Below are 22943 nucleotides of genomic sequence, written 5' to 3'. Positions count from 1 at the left end.
CTCACCCCATTCTGTGGGCCATCCCCACAGATGTTTTGACGCAAATCTAGGGACCATTATTCTCAAAGTTCAGAGGTCTGGGGCTGGACTCAGCAAGGACTGCAACCAGAAACCAGCTGGAACCACAGCAATTAGTCTACAGACACCCAGGGAACCACGGGTTATCACCCTGGGGACACCTATGGGGGGGGGAGGGCGAGAGGGAGGAGGAGTAAAAAAGTCACGTGGCAGTATCATATCAAGTATTGCACATGGTCTTTTTATTCTCCGCAGCAAAAATGATTCCTCTCTTGAGGCCCACAGCACTGAGTCTGCAGAGAACTCTCTACAGACACAAGCATGATGATGAAAAAGCAATCCTGGGGTAGTAGTTCTAGATGGATGGCACGGATGTGCTCAGGGCAGAAATGTAACATGGGTGTTGAGTCATAGGCTGGCTCCCAGGTTAAGTTCCGGTTACTGCTGGGTTAGGACAGACGGGGCTGTTTAAAGGTCCCAAGATTCAAACGTCCTTGTGGTGGAAGGAGAGCTCCTGGCTGGACGGATGTGTCTGGGTCGGGGCGGGGGAGATGCCTCCTGGTGGACCTGCCCTTCCCTCTCAGTTCTTCACGTCTCCCAGGCGCAGCTGGGCAAAGGAGGTGGCCAGCTGCAGCGCCTCCTGCAGGCAGCCCACGTTCTTGCCTGTGGCCTGAGCAGACACGTCTTTGCCACCGCCTTTGCCGTCCATCAGGCCTGACACCTGCTGCACCCACTCGCTGGCTTTCAGGCCCCGGTTGGCTGCATTCTAGGAGACAGGAAGGTGGAGTGGGAGTCAGCACAGGGGACGGGATTGAGGCAGACAAGCAGAGGGCTGGAGCCAGACGCCCAATCCTGCCCTGATGCCACCAGGGCTGAGAGCACACAGCTGGTGCCACAGCCAGGGCGACGCACACCGAGCAGCAAAGCCAGCACGGTTAAACGTATTCGCCAGGGGGGAGGGCCTGAGGCTGAAGGGCACTAGGGAGGTGACAGGTGGACAACAGAACGGCATCTCTAACAGGCTGCACAAACTTGTGTGCATGAGCGCGCACACACACACACACACACACACACACACACACACACACACACACAGTCTTGGCAAACAACCAAGAAAAATCAGGGTCCCTGAGAAGACACACACACACACACACACACACACACACACACACACACACACACACACACAGTCTTGGCAAACAACCAAGAAAAATCAGGGTCCCTGAGAAGACACACACACACACACACACACACACACACACACACACACACACACACACACACACACACACACACACACACACACAGTCTTGGCAAACAACCAAGAAAAATCAGGGTCCCTGAGAAGACACACACACACACACACACACACACACACACACACAGTCTTGGCAAACAACCAAGAAAAATCAGGGTCCCTGAGAAGACACACACACACACACACACACACACACACACACACAGTCTTGGCAAACAACCAAGAAAAATCAGGGTCCCTGAGAAGACACACACACACACACACACACACACACACACACACACACACACACACAGTCTTGGCAAACAACCAAGAAAAATCAGGGTCCCTGAGAAGACACACACACACACACACACACACACACACACACAGTCTTGGCAAACAACCAAGAAAAATCAGGGTCCCTGAGAAGACACACACACACACACACACACACACACACAGAGTCTTGGCAAACAACCAAGAAAAATCAGGGTCCCTGAGAAGAGCTATGGACATCACCTCCCACAAACACAGGGCTGCCTGAGCAGGAGCGTTCTGACCTGGGGGACTTGACACAAGCATGTGATCCTGCCGGCCTCATTATCCACTGTGAAGAGCATGGCGGACGTCTGGGGGGAATGCGTCTTAAAGAGCTTCAGGGCTTCGTTCAGGGCCTGTGGGGAGAAGCTGGCATCAGGCCGTGGCCCTGGGAAAGGGGGCCATGCTCTCCTCAAGTGCGGTGGGCTTGCAGGACTGTTCTCAGGGTGCCCCCCACCCCCGCCCCCGCCCCTAAGAGCAGGTGCTGGTCCCGGAGCCTGGATGGGGGGGCCCAGCACAGGGCCTCGCCCACCCGGGCTCAGGCCGGCCATGCACCTCCAGGAGCCACAGCTCTCCAGCCACGGCTCAGTCCAACTCAGGCCCGGAGGGCGGGCCCTCAGGCAGCTCCTTGGCTCAGAGCCACAGGGCTCACGCTCAGCCCCCAGAGGGCTGCGGGGAGCCCGCGGGGAGGAGACGGGCAGCAGACGGGCAGGGCAGCGCGGGGGCCCCGCCAGGCTTGCCTTGGCCGAGGCGCCGCTCTCTACCTCCAGGATGACCAGGGGCTGGTTGGGGCTGCTGTCGATGAGCTGTTTCGTCTTCTCCAACACCTGCATGGAAGGAAGTCCAGAGAGAGGCCTCAGGTCAGAGGCCCAGACTCCGACCCCCAGACAGCAGCCTGCGCAGCCTCTGCTGGGTGAATCCTCCTTCCGCCCGCACTGCCGAGACCCACCCGCTTCTGCACATCGGCTTTGCTAGCCCGGTCTAGGTCATCCATGATCTTCTTCAGGGACTTGAGATTCTCCCGGAATTCATCCTTCTGCCACTGAGGGATGATGGCAGTGGCCAGGGCCTGGAAACAGAACAGGAATACCACTGGGATCTGGACCACCAGGAGCTAGGAGGTGAGCCCAGCCCAGCCCACCCTTCTGGCTCTGAACAGCAAAGTTCCCCAACCAGTGTCCAGAAGAAGAAAGTGAAAGTGTCAGTTGCTCAGTCGTGTCTGACTCTTCGTGACCCCATGGACTGCAGCCCGCCAGGCTCCTCTGTCCATGGGACTCTCCAGGCAAGAATACTGGAGTGGGTTGCCATGCCCTCCTCCAGGGGATCTTCCCGACCCAGGGATTGAACCCAGGTCTCAGAGAACACAAAACCATAAAATGTCATAAAGTGACTTGGGACCAGGAGACCTGGAGAAAGTGGGCACCCACAGGACCTGTCCCAACGTCCTCAACACCAGTGCCCACTAGCGCTTGGAAGGGGCTCTCCTGCCATCAGCAACAGGGGCAGCAGGCAGGTTCCAGGGTCCGCAGACCAGGGTCCATGGAGCCCCCTTTGCCAGGCTGCCAGACATCAGCGGTCAGTCCCAAGGCCCACAGCCCCGAGAACCACGACCTGAGGAGGGAGGCCGCCCTACCTCCCCGAGGTCCGCGATCTCTCTCTGCATGTCCTTGTTCGGCGCAGTCTGGGCCTTCACTTTGGCCTCCATGACACAGAGAGATTTTTTCAAGCTCTCTGCTTTCCTGAGAGCCTGTGAGGAGGACAACCAGAGTTGTAAACTCTGGGTCAGGGAACCTTGAACTTCACAATTCTGCCTGTCAACTGTGGCAGGCTCTGACACAAAACTCCCCCAGAACATCAGACCTTTCTCTTCCTTCAGGGAGCAGGTGTCTGCAGCCTCATGCCCCAGGAGGAAGCATTCTCCTCACACACCTGGCCAGTGGATCTGAGCTCGGGGGTGACCAAGAACTCACGAGTCAGAAGCCCTTCGCACCCATGAAATGACCATTCCTCAAACCTCAGCATGTGTCAGGCGTGAGCTCCAGTCCCCATGCCGAGCAATTGTCCCCCTACTCCATGCATCTCAAACTAAGTGCATGCCCCCAGGGAGAGGCGGCGAAGTGCCGGGGGCATGGAGAACACGGCAAAACACGGCCTCCCTCCTGAACATGAACGTGTGACGGCAAAGCTTACCTGCATTTTAAAAGTTTAAAAGATAGCTAGCAAGACTCAGGTGACGGTGGCTTCCTCCTCCCAGGCACGAGTAACTGGAGGGCGTTTGGAGGGCACGCCGGACCTCCAAGCCTGCCCACAGCGGCCGCGTGCCCCGTGGACTCAGAGCCCAGCCTCAGCCGCTCACCTTGTGGGCTTCAGCCCCTGTGACAGCAACTATCCTCCGGATGCCCTTGGCAATAGCTTCTTCACTCACGATCACAAACGCTCCTGCGTGACTCGAGTTCTGCAGGTGTCTGCATGGCAGAAAGCAAAGTTCACGGTCCTCCCCGCACCTGGGAGCCCTCAGCTGGGAGCAGGAGCCCTAGGAGGTGGTGGCTCCTGGGGAAGCTTCCCCAGGGAACAGGGGAAAGGGCCCTTCATGTTACGTCAGGGTACAGCTCTGAAGGCAGTCAGAGAAGGCCTAGCTGGAGCTGATACTGCGCAAGGAACCACCTTTCTGAGCCTTAGTTTTCTCACACATTAAATGCGGAAAATTCTCCCTCACAGGACAGTTATCTTCTGCCCCTTCTGAAAGTGTAGGTGGACTACCTTTAAAATGTTACCACAACCTCTTCAACAACTGCACTGCTCAGAGAACCTCACCTCAAATGCTCATTTACTGTGTCATCCACAAGGACCCCGGCCCCATCCCCCACCTGCCATCGACCTGCCCGAGACTCAGAGGCGGCCCTGGATGGGCTCTACCGTGGCCTTAGTAATGTTCTTTTCCCCATGATTCCTTTGGAAGCAGGAATTTCCCAGGCCACCACACTGTTCCAGAAAGACCTCAAGGGATACGGAGATCTTCAAGTTGGCAGAAACAAGTGACTGGCCACAGTCAAGCTGAGTCAGCTCTACCGTGTGGCCTAACATAGGGGCTCTGAGACAGTGGGGTTATTAATTCCCCAGATGCTCCTTCAGCTGACAAAGGGAACCATGTGAGGCCCTGGGAGTCTAAAGGAGCTAAGACCAGGCTAGAAGCGCCACGGCCCTGCTGAATCATGAATTCGCAGGCTTCTCTTGTCATCTGTCCAGGGAACCAGAGCAAACAGCCGTGAGCTAAGGGTTAAGGTGACATTTTCCACTTTCTCCTCCTAAGAAGAGCGTTTCACCACACACTCAGTAAAGTCACTATCAGACACTGAGGGTGTGATGGGGGCACAGAGATGCTGATTTCTGGGAGAGCTACTTGGCACCTGCATTTCCAAGGACTCCTCTTCAACCTCAGACAAACCAGAGCTGGTCTAGCCCATTACCCACATCCTCCAAGGGTAACCCAAATTAGTAAGAGGCAGGTCCACCACTGCCCGCAAGGTACTCACGTTCCCCCACAGAACTCAACAGAAGTGAGCGAGCCAGCAGGACCGGAGGGGTCATCCAGCAGCTCAGACACTGGGACCCCAATGGAGACGACTCGCACAGGGTCAGGGTAGGTCTCATCAAACACAGCCCGCAGGCCCTGGATGGCTTTAGCTGCCGCCAGAGCACAATCCTCAGTGTAGACCGGCTGCCGTGGAGAAGGGACAGGAGAGACAGCTGGGGAGATGCTCTCTGGGGGTGCAGGGGGGAGCAGGGAGACTGCGGACTTGCAGGCAGGGCTCTGCTTTCTGATCCTGGCTGTGCTGATCACGTCCCAAAATAAAGCCCCACATGTAAGGTCAAGGAGCTCAAAATAGGAATTTCCAACTATTTCGTTAAACCATGCACCAAACCTGAAATGGATATGCTGCTATGTGTAAACCAGATACAACTAGAAGGGCTCTGGCTATCCTGAGGAGGAGGTGGAGCAGAGACCCCTCATGAACACCAGCACTGTCCCCTACCCAGTACAGCTGAGAACCACTGTGTTAAGCACACATGTTCACAGGACAGGATACGGTTCAACAGAGGGAGAGCATTTGGGCGGCAGCAGCTCCGTAAATGGTGCAGGAAGGAGAGAAGTTCATGACTCAGAGTTCACGTGTAATCCAACCTACCTTGGCTGCCTCAATCATCTCATTTGCAATCTCCTCAGCCTTCTTGATCTGCTGGGTGGACATGGCTCCCTTGGCAGTGAAGTCAAAGCGAAGGCGGTCAGGCGCAACTAGGGAGCCTCTCTGGTCAGCCTCCCCCAGCACGGAGCGCAGGGCGAAGTTCAGGATGTGGGTGGCCGTGTGGTTGCTCATGACAGGCCTTCGTCGGGGCTGCACGGGGCAGAGCAGGCTGGTGGAGAGGTCGGTGGTGGACCGCTGGTCGGTCCCCAACACCCACTCTCCCCTTCTTCCCAAGGCCTAAAGGCTTTAGCTGGACACACAGCTGCGCAGAAGAAAGCCTACAGCGTCCCTCACAGCTAACTGTGGCTAGGTGAGTCACTTCCAGTCAGTGAGAAGGGACACATCCCCCCTCCCCCTCCTCTTTCCCACCATCTACAACAGGAGGTGGCGAGTTACAGCCTGTGGGCCGAATCCGTCCTGCGGTCCATTTTTATAGCTAGGTTTTCCAGAATACAGCCCACTCGTGTTTATATATTGTCTACAGTGCTTTTGTGCCACAACAGCAGTTGTGATGGAGACTGTATAGTTCAGAAAACCAAAAATATTTACTATCTGCCACTTTACAAGGGCTTCCCAGGTGACTCAGCAGTAAGGAATCCACCTGCCAATGCACGAGATGCAGGAAACCCATGGGTTCGATCCCTGGGTCAGGAAGATCCCCTGGAGGAGGAAGTGGTACCCCACTCCAGTATTCTTGCCTGGAAAATTTCTGTGGACAGAGGAGTCTGGCAGGCTATAGTCTGTGGGGCATGGGGTCGCAAAAAGTCAGACATGACTGAGCAACTGAGTATGCACACATGCATGCAGGAAACTTACACAAGAAGCTCACCAACCCCTGGTGTAGAGAATGGATCTGACAGCAACCTTCTTGGGACGTGAAATCAAGAGCAACACCCCAGGAATGAAGGAAGAACAGCAAACAAGGAACAGCAGGCCCTCTGACTTTGTGAGGAGGGCCTCTGCATCAGCGTGGACTTTCAGGTGAAAAGTGCATTTCCACTGTGTTTTACGCTACTGCTATTTTGGAGCTCTGGCACACACAGTAGAAACTATTTCTCAATATGGGATCCTTGGCTCCTGAAGTATTTGAGGTAAAGCTGGAGAAAGGGAATCCATGAAAATGAAGCTACAGGATCTCAACTGAAATCACCGTGGTCTTACTTGGGACATTTAGATTTAAATTTCAGTTACAACCCTCATAAAATTTACTCCTGCACCTTACTTGTAATTACCTATTTATAATTTCACTTAGAAGGGGTAATAATGATGGACCAATTTAAAGCCAGAAGAAGAGGTGAATTCTTTTCACAACCTATCAAATCACCATGACGTACACTTTAAATATCTTATAATTCTACATGCCAGTTATGCCTCCATAAAGCTGACTTCTTTTTTAAAAGGGGGAGGGAGAGATCAGTGATCCTATCCAGTGCTGACCAGCATAAAGCAACTCACCTCATCAATAAACAGCCGGACCTGGTCCCCCACTTTCAGGCTGCCGTAGAGTGTTCCTATGTGCAGCACATACCCTCCTCGGACCTGAGTGTTCTTCACTGTGAACTCAGTTTTCTAAGAGTCAAGGAGGAGACCAATAAACAACTAACTAAACAAATCCAAATGTGTATATGTGTGTGTGTGTGTGTGTGTATGTACACGTACAGGTATGTATACATGCAAATACAGATAAACATATATATGAATTCTCTCTTTACATGTTACACACATAACATTAATATTATTACGATATACATGTATGTATATACATTATATACGGGCCTGTATATATACGGGCCACTATATACCCATTATATTATTATACACACACAGCAGTTTAAATATGTAGTAGACATGTATGTATACACACACGCTCCATTAGGGAGCATCTTAGAGAACTAAAGCCAGGGTAAGGAAACTCAAGTCTGGGAACGCGTCCAAAACCATAGAGCCAGCAGCAGCAGAGCGACAGGCTGCAGCTTGGATGAGGACCCCATCCCGTTCCCCACCCTCCCTTGTCAGAGCTGGCCCTCCTTATTTCTGAGGGGAGCCTAGAAGACCCAAGGATCACCCTAAGCAGCCTGGCTGCAAAGACCCCGCTGTGAGGGGAGCTGATGGTGAGGGAAGCGACACGGCGCAAGCAGCGGTGCCCCTGGCTTCAGAAACACTGGCCATGGGACAACCCAGAGAGCGGTGGTGTCTGCCCCTCAGGCCCGGGAGCACCCAGCCGCCAGAGTGGCTGTCGGGGTGCAGGCCGTGGCTGGCCGCCCGCCCCCTGGCTAGCGAGGAGGAGCTGCTGGCTCACGTCTTCACTGCTGTCGTCGACCTTCACCAGGTACCCTTCGTCGTAGATCTGCCCTCCCTGCTCAGCATAGAAACAGGTCTTGTCCAGCACCACTCCACACTCCTGGCCTGTGGACACTTCTTCCACAAACATCTTGTCCCGGCGCAGAGCCATCACTGTAGCTACTGCACTCTCAAACACTGTGCACAAGGGGAAAAACACAGTAGATGATTTCACTCACACGTTCTCAGCTGGCTTGTGCTGGATTCTATTTCTCAAACTCTCCTGAGGTCCTAACGGTCTACTGTTATGTTGGAAGCCAGCCTATTAGCCTTCACAAAAGGGCTTAACATGCTGGTCTTCTACTGGAGAACACAATACTCAGGGATGATCAACTTCCCCGGTTTGCTTGGGACCAAGGGATTTCCCAGGATGTGAGGAAACACTGGGACAATTCTGGGAAAATGGGACAGTTGGTCACCTTAACTCTGAGGTACTGAACAGAAAGCCGGTGAACTTGATAAGCAGATATTTAAGAGTAGTGATAAATTCTCTTTCCAAGGTCAATTCATAAAGACTATATTCATTTTGTGGGCTTCCTTGGATAGATTTAGGAATCCCTGCTGGAGTGAAAAAAGAAAAAAACAGGACTTCTCTGGTAGTCCAGTGGTTACAACTCCATGCTTCCAATGCTTCGGGGCCTGGGTTCAATCCCCCGTCAAGGAACCAGATCCCCACGCCACAACTAAGAATTCATATGCTGCAGCTAAAGACTGCAACTAAAGACCCGAAGAGCTGCAACTAAGACTCAGCACTGACATATAAACAAATATTTTTTTTAAAAAAGAAGAAAGCAAAAACATGTAGTGCCTGTGTATTTGAGCTGTCTTAACTTTAGAACACTACTGTCCTGATGCAAAATTCAACAGCCGCTATGAATTTTACCAGTCAGTATCATTTTTCTTGTTTCCTAACAAGATGTTATTAATATAATTAGTGAAAACTGGGTATAAGGTACAAGAGATCTCAAGTTAAATTTGTTTTTTTACAACATCCTGTGAATCTGTAATTATTCCAAAATAAAAGAGACAGAAAGTCAATCACAAAGGGCCTCTCTGAGTATAAAATAACCCAGCATGACCACACAGTGCTACAGGTGAGGCTACCATGGATACTTAGGGTTTCCAATCTTTTGAGACGCGTTGCTTGAAAACCACCCCAGATGAGCAAATGAACATACCGTAGGTCCCACTGGAGTCCGAATAGTAACTGTACTTCGGGGAATCATCTGTTGCCTCCAGACCCTTTTCCCGCAGCTCTTCAATAGCATAAATGTCCAGCATAATGAGGTCCTCCCCACCAGCTCCCTTGCCCTGTGATTTCAGCTGCCAGCAAGAGAAATAAGCACAAGTTACCTTAATGTCAGAGAAAAAGAACTCTGAAGGACTCAAAATTGCTAAACCATGCCCCATGTAAAGCTCTGAACAGTTTTTCTGATCTCAGCACCGTGACACTTGGAGCCGGTGAACTCTTGCTCTGAGAGGCTGTCCACTGGAGGAGGCTGAGCAGCACTCCTGGCCTCGACCCACTACACAGCAGCACACTTGCCCGCCCGCACGTTCAGAAACCCGAGAGACGTTTTTACACATTGCTGCCAAACTGCCCCGCTTGAGACTCACTAGTCTTGGGAAAAACAGAAATTTCAAAACCTTTAATGGGAGGAAACTCATGCTTTGCAGTCAAGCCCTGCCTTGCTTGGCGCTGAGTTTCCTTCTCACTCCATAGACACTTTACCTGGGCCAGCTTCCTCTCCTCGTCAAAGCCATCCATGTCCACCACCAGCCCCTTCTCCTCAGCAATCAGCGCGGTGAGATCCACGGGGAACCCATAGGTGTCGTAGAGGAGCCAAGCGGTATCCCCTGCACAGCACCACGGAGCATGTAAGAGCGACAGGGACAGGGAGGAGGCTCAGGGGGGCACACACATGCTGACGGCTGATTCACGGCAGAAAACAACACAACACTATACAACAACTGTCCTCCCGTTAAAAACAAATAAATTTTAAAAGATTAAAAAATGATGGAAACAACCTCCCTCTTTCCCACTCCCTCCTTCCCAGGAGGAAGCTGGCAATGACAGGAGGAATTAAAGAGCCATGCAAGTCAGTTTTGGTTCTGTATCAGAAAATCCATTAAATCTTTTCCAGTCACCCTGGGAGAAGCACAAAGAGTCCCTGGGAAAGCTCTGTTTCCTAATCTGAACACAAGTGTGTTCAGTTTGTGGGAAATACACCAGGCTTTCACCCTGTACATTACACTTCCATAAAGAGTAAAAACTTTTGGAACTAATTTTCCTGTCAGGTAAAAAATAAACTTGTAAAACATTATATACTATTTGTTCCCATTTTTGCTTGTGAGCACACACACCCCTATATACATCTGTATGCATGTCTTGACTAGTCTTGAAAACTAGAAAGAAAGAAAAGTCTTGACTAGTTAGTTATATGCAAAATGCCAAAGAATTGTGACTTCTGAAAAATGAGTCAAAGAGGATTTTCACTTTTTACCTCTATACTGTTTGAATACTTTGCCACAATAATATATTACTTTTTAAATCATATTATTAAACCCCATTTCACACCAAAGTGGTCTAACCAGGCTATGCTCAGCCTTTGGAGACACAAGAGCCTACAGTCAAGTTTGTGAGAAAGGGCTTGCCTCTTCCAGGAAGATGAACCAGCCTGATGAAGAAAGGAAAAAACCGGTTCTTACCAGGAATGATTTTGCTGTCTCCCAGGCTCTGAATTTTCCTGTCCAGGATGCGACGCCCTCTGCTGAGCGTCTTGAGAAACTGCACTTCTTCTTCATTAATGATGTCCTTCACCATATCTGGGTCCTTCTTCAGCTCAGGAAACGCATCACCCTGGCAAATGGGAAACACAGATTTGAGGCCAATAAAGACAAGGATTATACCATGACTCCTCTAAAAATTCTTATTAACAGTGTGATATCGCTCACCCTACCCCAATTAAGGTTTGCACTTTAGTACAGAAGAGGTGAGCAGGAAACACACTTACCAGAGACTGGACAACAACGTCTACTAACGTAGCAAAGAAACCCCTGCTGGCATTGAGTTTCTCATGGGAATATCGAACAGCCCGGCGGAGAATCCGTCTCAACACATACCTGTAAGAAGCAGAACCCAAGACCCTGCTAGACAGCATTCCCAGTCAAGCATTTTGTAGAGGGCCCTTTGGAATTCTACCAAAAGGCCTACTCTTTGAGAGACTCTCCTAAGGCTTTTTTGCATTCCCCCAAGGTCATGAACATTAATTCCAGCATAAAACTCATGTTTTGTGGATGTTACTACATATCCACAAATACGCATCAAGGGTAACCTTGGTTCGTCTTCCAGCCTTGTTCTGCTAAACCAAAGATGGGGGCAGGAAGTACAGACCAGATGGCCGACTTGATGCCCACAACCCCAGGTCCTGCCTGTCAATAATCAAGATGCCTTGGGTTAATTAGTATCTACCCTGCCCCTGTCAGTATCTTATCAGGCAACCTTAAATACAATCCTTATCACCTTGTACTTGGCAGCAAAGATTTAATATAGTGAACTCTGTTCAAAGTGAGCTAAAACTCCCTCTATTCCTAAAAAAGGGAAAAAAAAGAATCCCTCCAACCACCTAGATGACACATAAAGCAATAATGAAGTGTGGCTTTAAGTTCCACAGAGCCAAAAACTCGGTGTCAGCCCTAAAGCTGCACCGTGTAACACACTTACCCCCGCCCTGTATTGTCAGGTCGGCCGCCATCGGCCAGGGCCACAGTGATGGTCCGTGCGTGGTCAGCCAGCACCCGGTAGGCCATGTCGATCCCGTCAGCGTCCTCTGCACCCACTTTCCCAGTGTATGGCCGAGCACCTGTGCCCTACAGATAAAAACCAGGAGGCAGCTCATTGGGAAGTGGCCCTTCTGGTGCTGCCTTACCCTAGAAGGTTCCAGAGGACTGCGGGGTGGGGGTGGGGGCACAAGGAGAAAGGGTGACCATCTTGCCAGATCCTGTAATCCCAAGAGAGGTGACAGGGGCAAGACTGAAGAGCCTCTAACCAGGCTGCTGCACTCAGTAAATCACAATGCCCTGTGCTTCTTCAGAACACTGTTATTAATATTAACCATGAAGCTGGCAGATGGTCACAGGTGCCCTCACGTGGCAAAGCATACAACTGTTTCATTTTTGACAGAACTAACAGCCAGCCTGGAAACCTCCACCAAAGTCTGCAATAGGACCAGTACCTTTTGGATGGCTTCAAAATAAGGGACAAAAAGGTCAGTGTCATAGTTGGACATCTTATTCTGCAGCACGGACACCAGTCGCTCCAGGCCCATCCCTGTGTCGATGCTTTTCTTGGGAAGAGGCTTCAGAATGCCATCGGTTTCCCTGCAAGATCCAGATAAAGAGGAAGGTGAAACACGGACTCCGGCTGCCACCTCTCCCTGCTGGGTACAACTCAGTTAGCCATTTGCAGGCTGTGACTGTCATTAGCTTCTGCCTATTTTGGTAGGAAGACGGGAGTGCAGAGAAAAGGGAAGAAATAATCTGGGATCCATTACAGAGTGAGGCAAGCTTCAAGGAAATGAGCTTTAGAACAGCAGTTCAAGTTACAGCAAATTATGCCTTTAGCACTGGCCCACTGGCCCCAAAGACGGGATGAGAAGACAACCACACGCTCTGAGTTCCTCTTGCTCTACTTGGCTTGAGGAAAGCTGCTGCTCTTAGCAGGAACAGTTCAGGACCCTGAGGCGACCTGTTATACTGGATGAACACGAGGTTCCAGATCTCCAGCACGTTGGGGTCGTCTTGGTTGACGAGGTGAGCCGCATCCCGACCACCAACCCGGTCATAGTGGATCTCACTGCAGGGACCACATGGGCCCGTGTCACCCATCTCCCAGAAGTTATCCTTCATGTTGCCGGGGAGGATTCTGCTGTCATCCAGCCTGCAGAGAGTGGGAAGAAAGGCCCAGTTACAGCCAGCGACAGGATTCTGCACAGACTTGCATCCCTGAGAAAAGGAGATCCTTATGCATTTCTAGAAAGAGAGCTCACTCTTTGGCAATTACTAAGGCCAAGCCTGCAGCAAATCCTGCTAAAGAAGCACAATATGATTCAAGAGTCACTACAAAAGAATATAAAATACACATGTTATAATCACAACTAAATGAAAATATGCAAATATCTAGATAAAGCTGAGAAACACATAAAAGTGAAAATGTTTATGCTGAATATGTACAGAATTCAACAAATTTCTTTGCAAATGTTCATTTTCATAAATGAGGACAATTATGACAGTGTAAGTGTTTTTAAAAAAGCTGCATATCATTTAAAGTCACCTCCCTATGCCTCTTCATGTTGGCTTTCAACAACAGAATGATCAAGTAAACCTACAAAGAAAGCAACGGATGCAGCAAAAGATAATTACTCCCAGGCACCTCCACCTCCCAATTCACACCCTAAAATAGGAAATGGCAATGCACTCCAAGTCCTAAGACCCCACTCTGGCACTGAGCACAGAATCATTTTATTCCTCATACTCATACTCTCAACATGCAAGCTGCATTCTTACCCCAAGTTTTGCCAGATCTGTTTGCATTCCAGGTCTGGTTCTAAGCCAGCTGCTTCGTCCCCACCAAAGTAAGTAACGTAGAGTCTTTCAACTGGAATGCCAAACTCTTGGGTAAGAAGTTCTAGAGCCATCTTACATGCCAGTTCCTACAACAAGATCAAAAAGATGTGGAACGTGACCAAACCAAAATCTATTTAGTATGAATAGAAGAGGGCCAAAACAGTGTCTTCACCATAAATAGTCAAATTCAGGATCAATTTATACAAGAAATCCAAATGTAAACTGAAATAATCAAATTACAGGCACTGCTTTCAGGAAGTCTTAGAATTAAGAAATGTCCTTCACTTCTGAATCTCAAAATGCCAACAGATCTTCTCTTTGAACTTACCTTGAAGTAATCTCCAAAGGACCAGGAGCCCAGCATCTCAAAGAAGGTGTGATGATAGACATCCTTGCCCACGTCATCCAGGTCATTGTGTTTGCCGCCAGCCCGGATGCATTTCTGAGTGTTGGCAGCTCTGCTCAGCTTTGCCATAGGGTGAGATGGGTCAATAGTATTCAGAAAGATAGGTTTGAACTAAAAAAAAAGGAACATTTCAACTTTTAAAGAGCTGCAGATATATCAGGTGGTTGCACGCTGGTAGGAAGAGACTACACATTAAACTGTTCGGTTCCAGATATGATCAGCCTGCAAAACGGAAACTTATCAGAGGCAGGTGGCCCTGTGGGCTGCAGCAGAGGCAGCCTGTCTTGGAGCAGCGCCCCCCTGGCCCTAGTTCTCTAATGATTCCCATCAATGCCAGTAACACCAACTGAGACAGAAAGCCCTGCCAGATCTAGGGTAACGGTCAAGGCTGATGCAGTGAAACCAGTGCTTCCTCTTAAGTCTCTGACAGTCAGGGCTTACACCATCTTTCTAGAAGAACTTATTCCAAACCTGATGTGCTGGCTTGGTAGTAAAGGTGATAAGGAAGAAAAAATTTTGAGACCTTGTAAAGAAGTAAAATTAGCACAACTAGGTCATACTAGCTCCATAATCACAACTGGCTGATGTGTGATTAGCTACAGAATTACCATCATTGCATAGCGTTCTACTGGATAGTCCTGCACTAGACCACAAACTCCTTAAAGGAAAAACTATCTTACTTAGTTCTGTATAACCAGCACCTGGATAGAACGAGCAGATGCCTAACAAATACTAATTCAAAATGTACAAACAATCAAGCAAAGAAAAAAAAAAAAAGGTATTTCTGATTAAGAGGCAGTAGACCACGTAAGGGGCTTCCATGGTGGCTCAGTGGTAAAGAATCTGCCTGCCAATGCAGACGACCCAGGTTCAATCCCTGGAGAAGGAAATGGCAACCCCCTCCAGTATGCTTTCCTGGTAAATCCCATTGACAGAGGAGCCTGGCAGGCTACAGTCCATGAGATCGCAAAGAGTTGGAAACGACTTAGCAACAGAGCACGTAAGTTAAACAAATGACTCTCTCTGAGTTCAAACCCCTGCTCCAGTCTCATAAGCTCAGGCAGTTTTAGCCGAGCCTTCACTGCCTCAGTGGGATGGTACAGAGTGAGCGTCAAATGTGTTAGTGGATGTAAGACGTAGAACAGTGCCTGGTGTATAGGAGGTGCTACATGCAATCTACTAGTGACTGTTATTCAGGGAATGTTTATCAACCTTGCTTTGTGGTCCTTCTGCCAAGTACAGTCAGTTCATGTGGGAGAAGACAAAGCCGAGGTATGCCTAAGTAGAACAGAACTGTTTCAGTGTCCCAGAAAACCCACCACCTTGAAAGAATCCACCTAAAATTAGCACCCTCAATTCCAGGTGTATGCATGGGATTCACACACATAATGGAAAACACTTTTATAATTTCATAGTTCACACTACACAAGGTGGAAAATGTTTCCACTGGTGCCACTTTTCAAAGCCAGAGAAGAGACCTGGGACAAAAGAAAATGTCAGCTTATCCCAGAGAGGGTCATCCTAAGGGCTGGTGGGCCCATCAGGCTAAGCGGGGCACCCAGAGAACCTCCAAAGGAAAGCCCCGAGGGCACCATCTAACCTGAAGCCACTTCCAACCAATTAAACAGTTTTCCATGTCACAGGCATACTGAAACACCTTTATCAACTTGTGATGCTCCCACTATTTCAAGAGAAAACTCTTGTCTCCTAAAATAAAACTTTCAAGTATCTTTTATAGATCAATTGCCCCAATAAGTTTCTTTAGCAGTAGATCCAAATTGACATTGGTGGCAGTAGCTTCAAGAAAAAATCAAAAATCCATAAAACAGTGCATGGCCTAGAATGGGAATGAAAGCAAAGCCTTAAAAGAATTCTGAAGAACTGACTTATTTTATAAAGAAAAATACAAGGACAATGAGAAGATGAAGGAGAACCACAACAGCTGAATTAACAAGTCTCTTCAGGGCTCAGCAAGATTAACCCAGACTCTGATTCTAATAACACATAGCTTTTTCCTTAGGAAGGGGAAAAAAAAAAAGAGCAAAAAATTACAGACTAGATGCAGGCTGTATTTTTCTTGAGAGGCATGCAAGGTTAATCCGTGAGTATCAGGGTCTCTCATCATAATTAAAATTAACAATAGCTAATGTTCAAGTACCTACTTCAAATACTGTACTACACCTTTTTTTTTTTTTTGGCCTCACCCGAGCCCCTTGCAGTGGAAGTGTGGAGTCTAAACCACTGGACCATCAGGTAAGTAAGTCCCTGTGGTAAACACTTTTAATGCATTACTTTATTTACTCCTCATTGCAACCTAAAGACAGGCACTATTATTATTTCTCTTTTCACACACAAAGAAATGGAAGTTCAACAACATAAGGACTACACAGTAGGTGACAGAACTGGGATTTCATAGGACTTCAGGGTTGCTTTGCTGCCTCCTACGTGGACAAAAAGGCAAGGCGAAGAGGAAAACAACCTTACCTGGTTCATGCCTGCGTTGGCAAAGAGCAAAGTGGGATCGTCCAAAGGGATGGTGGCAGATGAGTGAACATAGGTGTGTTCATTTCTCTTGAAGAAATCTATAAAACGCTGCCGGATTTCACCTGCTGTTAGGGTTGCGTCCATCTTGAAAATAACCCTAGGGAACTAACCAAAGAAAAAAATGAAAGAAATGAGGGGAATTGAAACTAAGAGATAAGTAAGCATTACACAAGACTCCTAGCTTCTCAGGCCAAGTCAAAGAAGGACATGGGTAAGCTGTGTGATCCTAAAACCTCTATGTTGGAATGTTCAAGGCTAAAATTATCATTGAAGCAAAACGTGCTGCACTAGCAGACAACTGCACGTGCTCTTCCTTCCAGGGCCAACCTCAAGTTCAATATACCAACACATTAAGCAGAGGAGGTGGTTTCTTCATGCATTTATTCACTGCAAAAATGTACGGAGCACCCACTGTGCCAAGTCCTAGGTCAGGAATTAGGAAATGAGAATTAAACCTCATGATCTAGCACAAAAGCCCACTGGGGAGGGAGGAGGCTCGGGAGAAGACCTAGCTCCAAGTCTTTAAGGGAGTCACTTTACTTCACCATCAAGAGGGCTGTACTCGAAAGGCCCCTTCCAGCTCTGTCTTCACCCACATGTCTAGAACTGTGCAAAATTTCACTATCCCCAAAGCCAGAACCTTCAGGTTTGGCCTAACCATCTTGGGGAGGCTGTGGCCGGCAACAACGGACCTGGAGATGGGCTTATCTGTACAAGAGACTACCTGCAAGTAGCAGGAATGAACCTGCCTCAACTTAGTTCCAGAACCCAACAGGTAAACCACTGCCCTCCCAGCTTTTAGACTGCTAGGGAGTGAGATACTGTAGCTGCAGTAAGAAGGCAGAGCTCAGAATCTATGAAAGAGAAAGGGACTCAGAAGAGAGGGAAATCAGGAGTAAAACAGATTTACAGTTTCCAATCTCTTTCATATATATTACATGGCTTCTCTGACAGGCAGGTGAGAGAGAAGTGGCATGGGGCTGTACTGCCATAGAGTTCTGGGTGTCTAGAAAAATAAGGAACCATCTCATTCACAATATTATCTAAAAGTCTCTAATCTTAGACCTAGCTCTAACCTTTAAAGTCACTTTGTCCTACACTTGTTTCTCTTCTTGTGAAACAGTAGTACCTATCCTGCCTACACCTGAGGTGTGTGGTTCAAAAGGCCTCCTGTATTTGGAAGCAACTGGTAAACTGGAACAAACTGGATACTATCACTTTACATCACTTACCTCAAAGTTTTCTTCCTTTTTAGGAGGAAGATACAACAAAGAAAGATGTATATAGCAACTATGATGAGATTGTGACTCTTAGATTTTATGTTTAATCACAACTTCAACTGCTTTTTTCACAACTCAATCAACCCATTATTCAAACAAAAAGCCCTTTGGGGAAAAAGATGGTGAAACACTGAGCCAAAGAACTGACTAAAATTTCCATAGCTGAGGACTTTCTGTTGAAGCCAAGGAGTCAAGGCTACAGTTTCTAGAAACTCTGTCACATCACATTCCTCCTCGACCCTCCTCAACATGGCTCAATGCATCTTAATAATAACGGTGGCAACAATGAACGCAGGGTGCTAACTCTGACGGAGCAACAGCATCATAGCTGTTTCACAGTGTTCGTTGCTTCTCCGCTAAACGTGTCACCGAGAAAAACAAACTGTTTCGTTCCAAAGGACATATGGATTTTTCATCTCTGCTTATTCTTTCAACATACTGAATCCATACTATAAGCTGGGAACCAAGATGAATGAGAGTCTACGCCCTTAATGGGCAGACAGTCATACCCAGAAGTAACTGTAGTATGATATAAAAGGAGCCAATACATTGATGTAAAGCCCTACGGAGGCTGGGACTACTAAAGGCTGTATCACAACTCATTCATTTATTCAGTATAAATATACAGGAAGGTTACACTGGATACAGAGGTAGCACAGAGCAGACCAGATTCCATATCCCAGCAGGAGCTGCGTGCGGCCTTTGGGTTTAAGGTTCCAGCCACTGGACCTTTCAACTTGCTCTTCATTTACCAAGTAAGCTGACTACCCTATTCCCCTCTTTTCTTTTTCCTAGTTAACTTCTCATTGTTGGTATCTCAATTTCAAAGAGATTTATTTAAGGAAGGCTTCTCCTTTTTGATCAGATTCTCCCTGTTTTAGTTTCAGAGCCCCAGGTGCCTTCTGCCATAATTTCCACATGCATTTGAGGGCTTGATGTCCATCTCCCCAAGAGGCTGTAAGTTCCAGCCCAGCGGGAATCATGACTGGAGGTTTGTACAATGGTTGCTAAATATTTCATGCTATAGGAATCCTTTAAGAGCGAATTGCTAATGAACTTAAAGCATAGCGGAAACAGACTGACAGAGAAAGTAACCGCTGAATGTGACGGAGCATGCCAAGTGCGTCCAGAAGGGCCTGGACTAGAATCAGTTACGGAGCTACCATCAAGAATCGGGGAGCGGGCGCGGACAACTGAGGGAGCGGCTCACACAGCCTGATCCTACCCGTCCTGACCACGCTCCCCGGCAACCCCGCCCGCCCCTGGGGATTAAAACCAGGGCATATAAAACCTCCGCCTGGGACGGGTAGTCGGCGACCATGATGATCCCTCCAAGGTCTCGGTTCTCAGCAAGGCCACCCAAGGCCAAAGCCACCCCAGCGCTCCAGGGGTCTGTCAAAAAGCCACTTTCCGGCGGCCGTGTCGCCCAGCGGCCGCCTCAGCCTCGGTTCCGGCCCGGTTCCAGAGGCCTCACTGGAGCTGGCCCAGGGGTCAGACGCCGGGCCCAGCCGCTATCTCGGCGCGGCAGAACTCTCTCGGTCCAGTCTGCTTCTCCCAGGGGTCACAGTTCCTGACCTCCCCCTCAGAGCCCACTGCCCGGAACCCTCGGTTACCTGTTCCCACAGACGCGCAGTGGCACGGGCCTCAAGCCGCGGCGGCTGCAGCACGCACCGCCCCGTCCAACCAGAGAGCGCGGGGCAAAGTGCCTCGCCTCGCCTTGCCTTTCCGAGACGTTATTGGTCAAGCAACATGCCAGTCAACTGGAGTACGTATCAGCTTCTTAGTTGGTTCCCGGGAAGGCGGCTCTACTTCTGGCTGACGCAATGGCCGGGAAAGAAGGGATTGGGGCCATCACGTGACGAGTAAGGTTGCGGACTTCTGGAAACCGACATTTTAGTATCCATAAGATATGTCGTGGGCTTCCCTCGTGCCTCAGATGGTAAAGAATCCGCCTGCGGTGCGGGAGACTTGGGTTCGATCCCTGGGTTGGGGAGATCCCCTGGAGGAGAGCATGGCAACCCACTCCAGTGTTTCTGCCTGAAGAATCCCCATGGACAGAGGACCATGGCGGGTTACAGCCCATGGGGTCTCAAAGAGTGGGACACAACTGAGCACACAGGATAAGTTCTAGTGGTTGATTTGGCTAATGAGGGGAAACAGTCACGTGTGTTTGGTAGAGGTCACAGCTCTTAGCATCTAGCTGTGTTCGTTATGTTGTTATAGAATGGTATGCGGATTCTGATATGTTATGCCAGTGGACACACTTGTCCTTGTCAGACCTTGGATTTGGTGTGGAAGAAATAACTTACTCTTTGAGAGACAAATTGGCCTCTGGTCTTCCATCTGCCTTTGAAAAATAATAGGCTGATTCATGTCAATGTATGGCAAAAACCACTACAATAAAAAATTTAAAAAATAAAAAAATCATAAAAAAAAGAAAAATAATAGTTAATATTTATATGCAAAGCATTAGTAAACATTTCCTTTTTGCTGTTGTTCAGTTGCTCAGTCGTGCTGACTCCTTGCGGCCCCATGGACTGCAGCACACCAGGCTTTTCTGTCCTTCACTATCTCCTGAAAGTTGCTCAAATTCCTGTCATTTGGGTCAGTGATGCCATCTCATTCTCTGTCGCCCCCTTCTCCTCCTGCCCTTAATCTTTCCCAGTATCAAGGTCTATTCCAGTGAGTCAGCTCTTCACATCAGTTGGCCGTAGTATTGGAGCTTCAGCATCAGCTTCCAATGAATATTCAGGGTTGATTTTCTTTAGGATTGACTGGTTTGATCTCCTTGCTGTCCAGGGAACTCTCAAAAGCATCAGTTCTTCAGCGCTCAGTCTTCTTTATGGTCCAACTCTCACATCTGTACAGGACTGCTGGAAAAACCAAAGCTTTGACTGTATTCTGCTTAATTTTTCGACTGTGTTTGAGGCAGATCAACTGGCATCCCGTTTATAGAGATGAGGTAACTGTTTTGCCTAGGTACACACTGAAAAAGTTAAAGAGCCAATATTCAAACCTGTGTCTGTGTCACTCCAAGACCCAAGATCTTAACCTCTCTGAGACAGGAGGTAGATGCCACCCCCACCCCCAACCAGCCCCAGGGTAAAGCAATTGGAGAGTCATTCTATAAGGACTGAAGCTCCAAGACAAGCAAAGTGGGACAATTAAGGGAGGAGGCTGGGTCCTACCCAGATACATACTTCTTATCTTCACAGTCAAGAGAACTCCCTGACCACAAAAAAGTTTTGCACAAAAAAGTGCAAAAAAGTTTCCTTGGAGGTCAAAAAGGAGTTATGTCGAGGGATGTTCTCTACCCATATGCCTTTTTTGTAAAGTCCATCTTGGCTAAGAGATGCATGGGCACACAGGGGAGGATCCTGAGATACACCAAATATGGATTGTGAATCAGACAAATCAAAATCACTGGCCAAAGGAAACCCAGGAAACCATGAAGAAATGCCCCTTAAAAGTAATTCAAACTTCCACAAGGGTGTGACTCAGTGACTCACTCTCTCTCTGTATTGCGCGCACACCGTGAGTCTCAGTCAGTTCAGTTGCTCAGTCACATCCAACTCTTTGCGACCTCATGGACTGCAGCATGCCAGGCTTCCCTGTCCATCACCAACTCCTGGAGCTTGCTCAAACTCATGTCTAGCGAGTCAGTGATGCCTTCCAACCATCTCATCATCCTCTGTTATCCCCTTCTCCTGCCTTCAGTCTTTCCCAGAATCATCTCCAATATTAACCTACATCATCTTGTATATCTAAATACAAAGGTATAAAATTGTGCTGGTCATCCCTAGGTTAAAGATACATTAGGAGAACACAAGTTTGCATGCCCAATGCACAGTGAGGCCAAACATCTCAGAATATGGGAATTTAGAGCAGAAAAAGGTTTACTGCAAGGACAAGCAAAGAGAACAGGTAGATGGTGCTCAAAAACCCCAAACTCCCTGATGGTCTGGGGGAGTTTTTTATGACAAAATTTGGGGTGAGGGCTGCACCAACCTTCTGATTGGTTGGTGGTGAGGTAATAGGGTGGTGCTCCGAGAATCTCCTGCCCAGCCTGAAGTTGTGGGGGGGGCGGGGGAGGGACTTATTTCCTGCCAGAGAACTCAAAGATACTGTATGCATAGTCCTTGAGGAGGAACCAAGACCTTACCCAAAAACTGCAGTATTGTTTCTAGACTGCTAGTCTCTTGTTTCCACAATCCTTCCCTTCCCTGATTAGCAAATGTTTGAATCTACCCTTTGGAATTCTGGGAGGGTCAAGGACGATGAATGAAGCCTAATTCCTACAAAGGCTTGTGTGCCCAGGATGGCCCCACAGACTCCTGTTTGATCTCAATATTACAGAAAAATTTTATCCTTTTTGTTAGGGGAAACATTGACTGAAACCACCCACCCTGGCCAGGCACTGCAGTAACCATTTGAGTGAGTATTTTATGGCAGGAGGTCCTGGTAAGGAACAGGGAACTAACAAGCCCCCACCAACCAGAATAATTCAGGAAAGGTCAAAAGGAGACACCACATGTCCTACCACCTCCCAGAATCCTTGCTGGCATCCATCTTGACTGAATAACCGGTGCCTCCAGAAAGGACTCTGAGACAGAATTAATGGCCAAAGACAACCTGGAAATTAATCCCATCACCATAAAACCTGAGACTTGGCAGAGCCGTTCTTCTGGGTTCGCATCCCCTGCTCCCCACCCAGGCACCCCTTCCCAATAAAGTCTCTCACCTCATAAGTACATGTGTGTCCTCAGACAATTCATTTTCGAGTGTTAGACGAGATCCCCCTTTCCAGCCCTAGAAGGAGTCCCCCTTCCTGCAACATTTCTGTGTAAAAGAGAATGCTACCAGAGCTTCCTAGATGGCTCAATGGTAAAGAATCCGCCTGTAATGCAGGAGACTCGTGTTCAATCCCT

At 48.6% G+C, this 22943-nt stretch overlaps 1 protein-coding gene across 2 annotated transcripts; it reads right to left on the bottom strand.

Annotated features, from left to right (window-relative positions):
* Positions 1–238: 238 nt before the first annotated feature.
* AARS1 (alanyl-tRNA synthetase 1) lies at positions 239–19753 on the bottom strand. 2 transcript variants are annotated; one of them, XM_043898037.1, is made up of 21 exons: positions 19629–19753; positions 16676–16840; positions 14114–14302; positions 13726–13871; positions 12908–13099; positions 12396–12540; positions 11885–12030; positions 11175–11283; positions 10870–11020; positions 9893–10017; positions 9339–9483; positions 8120–8298; positions 7276–7389; positions 5764–5970; positions 5110–5294; positions 3933–4041; positions 3210–3323; positions 2526–2645; positions 2317–2403; positions 1819–1932; positions 239–784 (listed from the first exon to the last, which is right to left on the bottom strand). In XM_043898037.1, the coding sequence occupies exons 2-21, from the start codon at positions 16817–16819 to the stop codon at positions 599–601; spliced, it is 2907 nt and encodes a 968-aa protein (XP_043753972.1). In that variant the 5' UTR covers positions 16820–16840; positions 19629–19753; the 3' UTR covers positions 239–598. The 2 variants fall into 2 exon arrangements, with proteins under 2 accessions (XP_043753972.1, XP_043753971.1); XM_043898036.1 differs by lacking the exon at positions 19629–19753 and adding an exon at positions 19307–19324.
* Positions 19754–22943: the final 3190 nt, after the last annotated feature.

This window comes from Cervus elaphus, chromosome 4 (genome assembly GCF_910594005.1).
Source record: "Cervus elaphus chromosome 4, mCerEla1.1, whole genome shotgun sequence".
Lineage (NCBI taxonomy): Eukaryota > Metazoa > Chordata > Mammalia > Artiodactyla > Cervidae > Cervus > Cervus elaphus.
The sequence above is the reverse complement of the archived record's forward strand: the minus strand, read 5'-3'. Positions and strand labels throughout refer to the sequence as shown.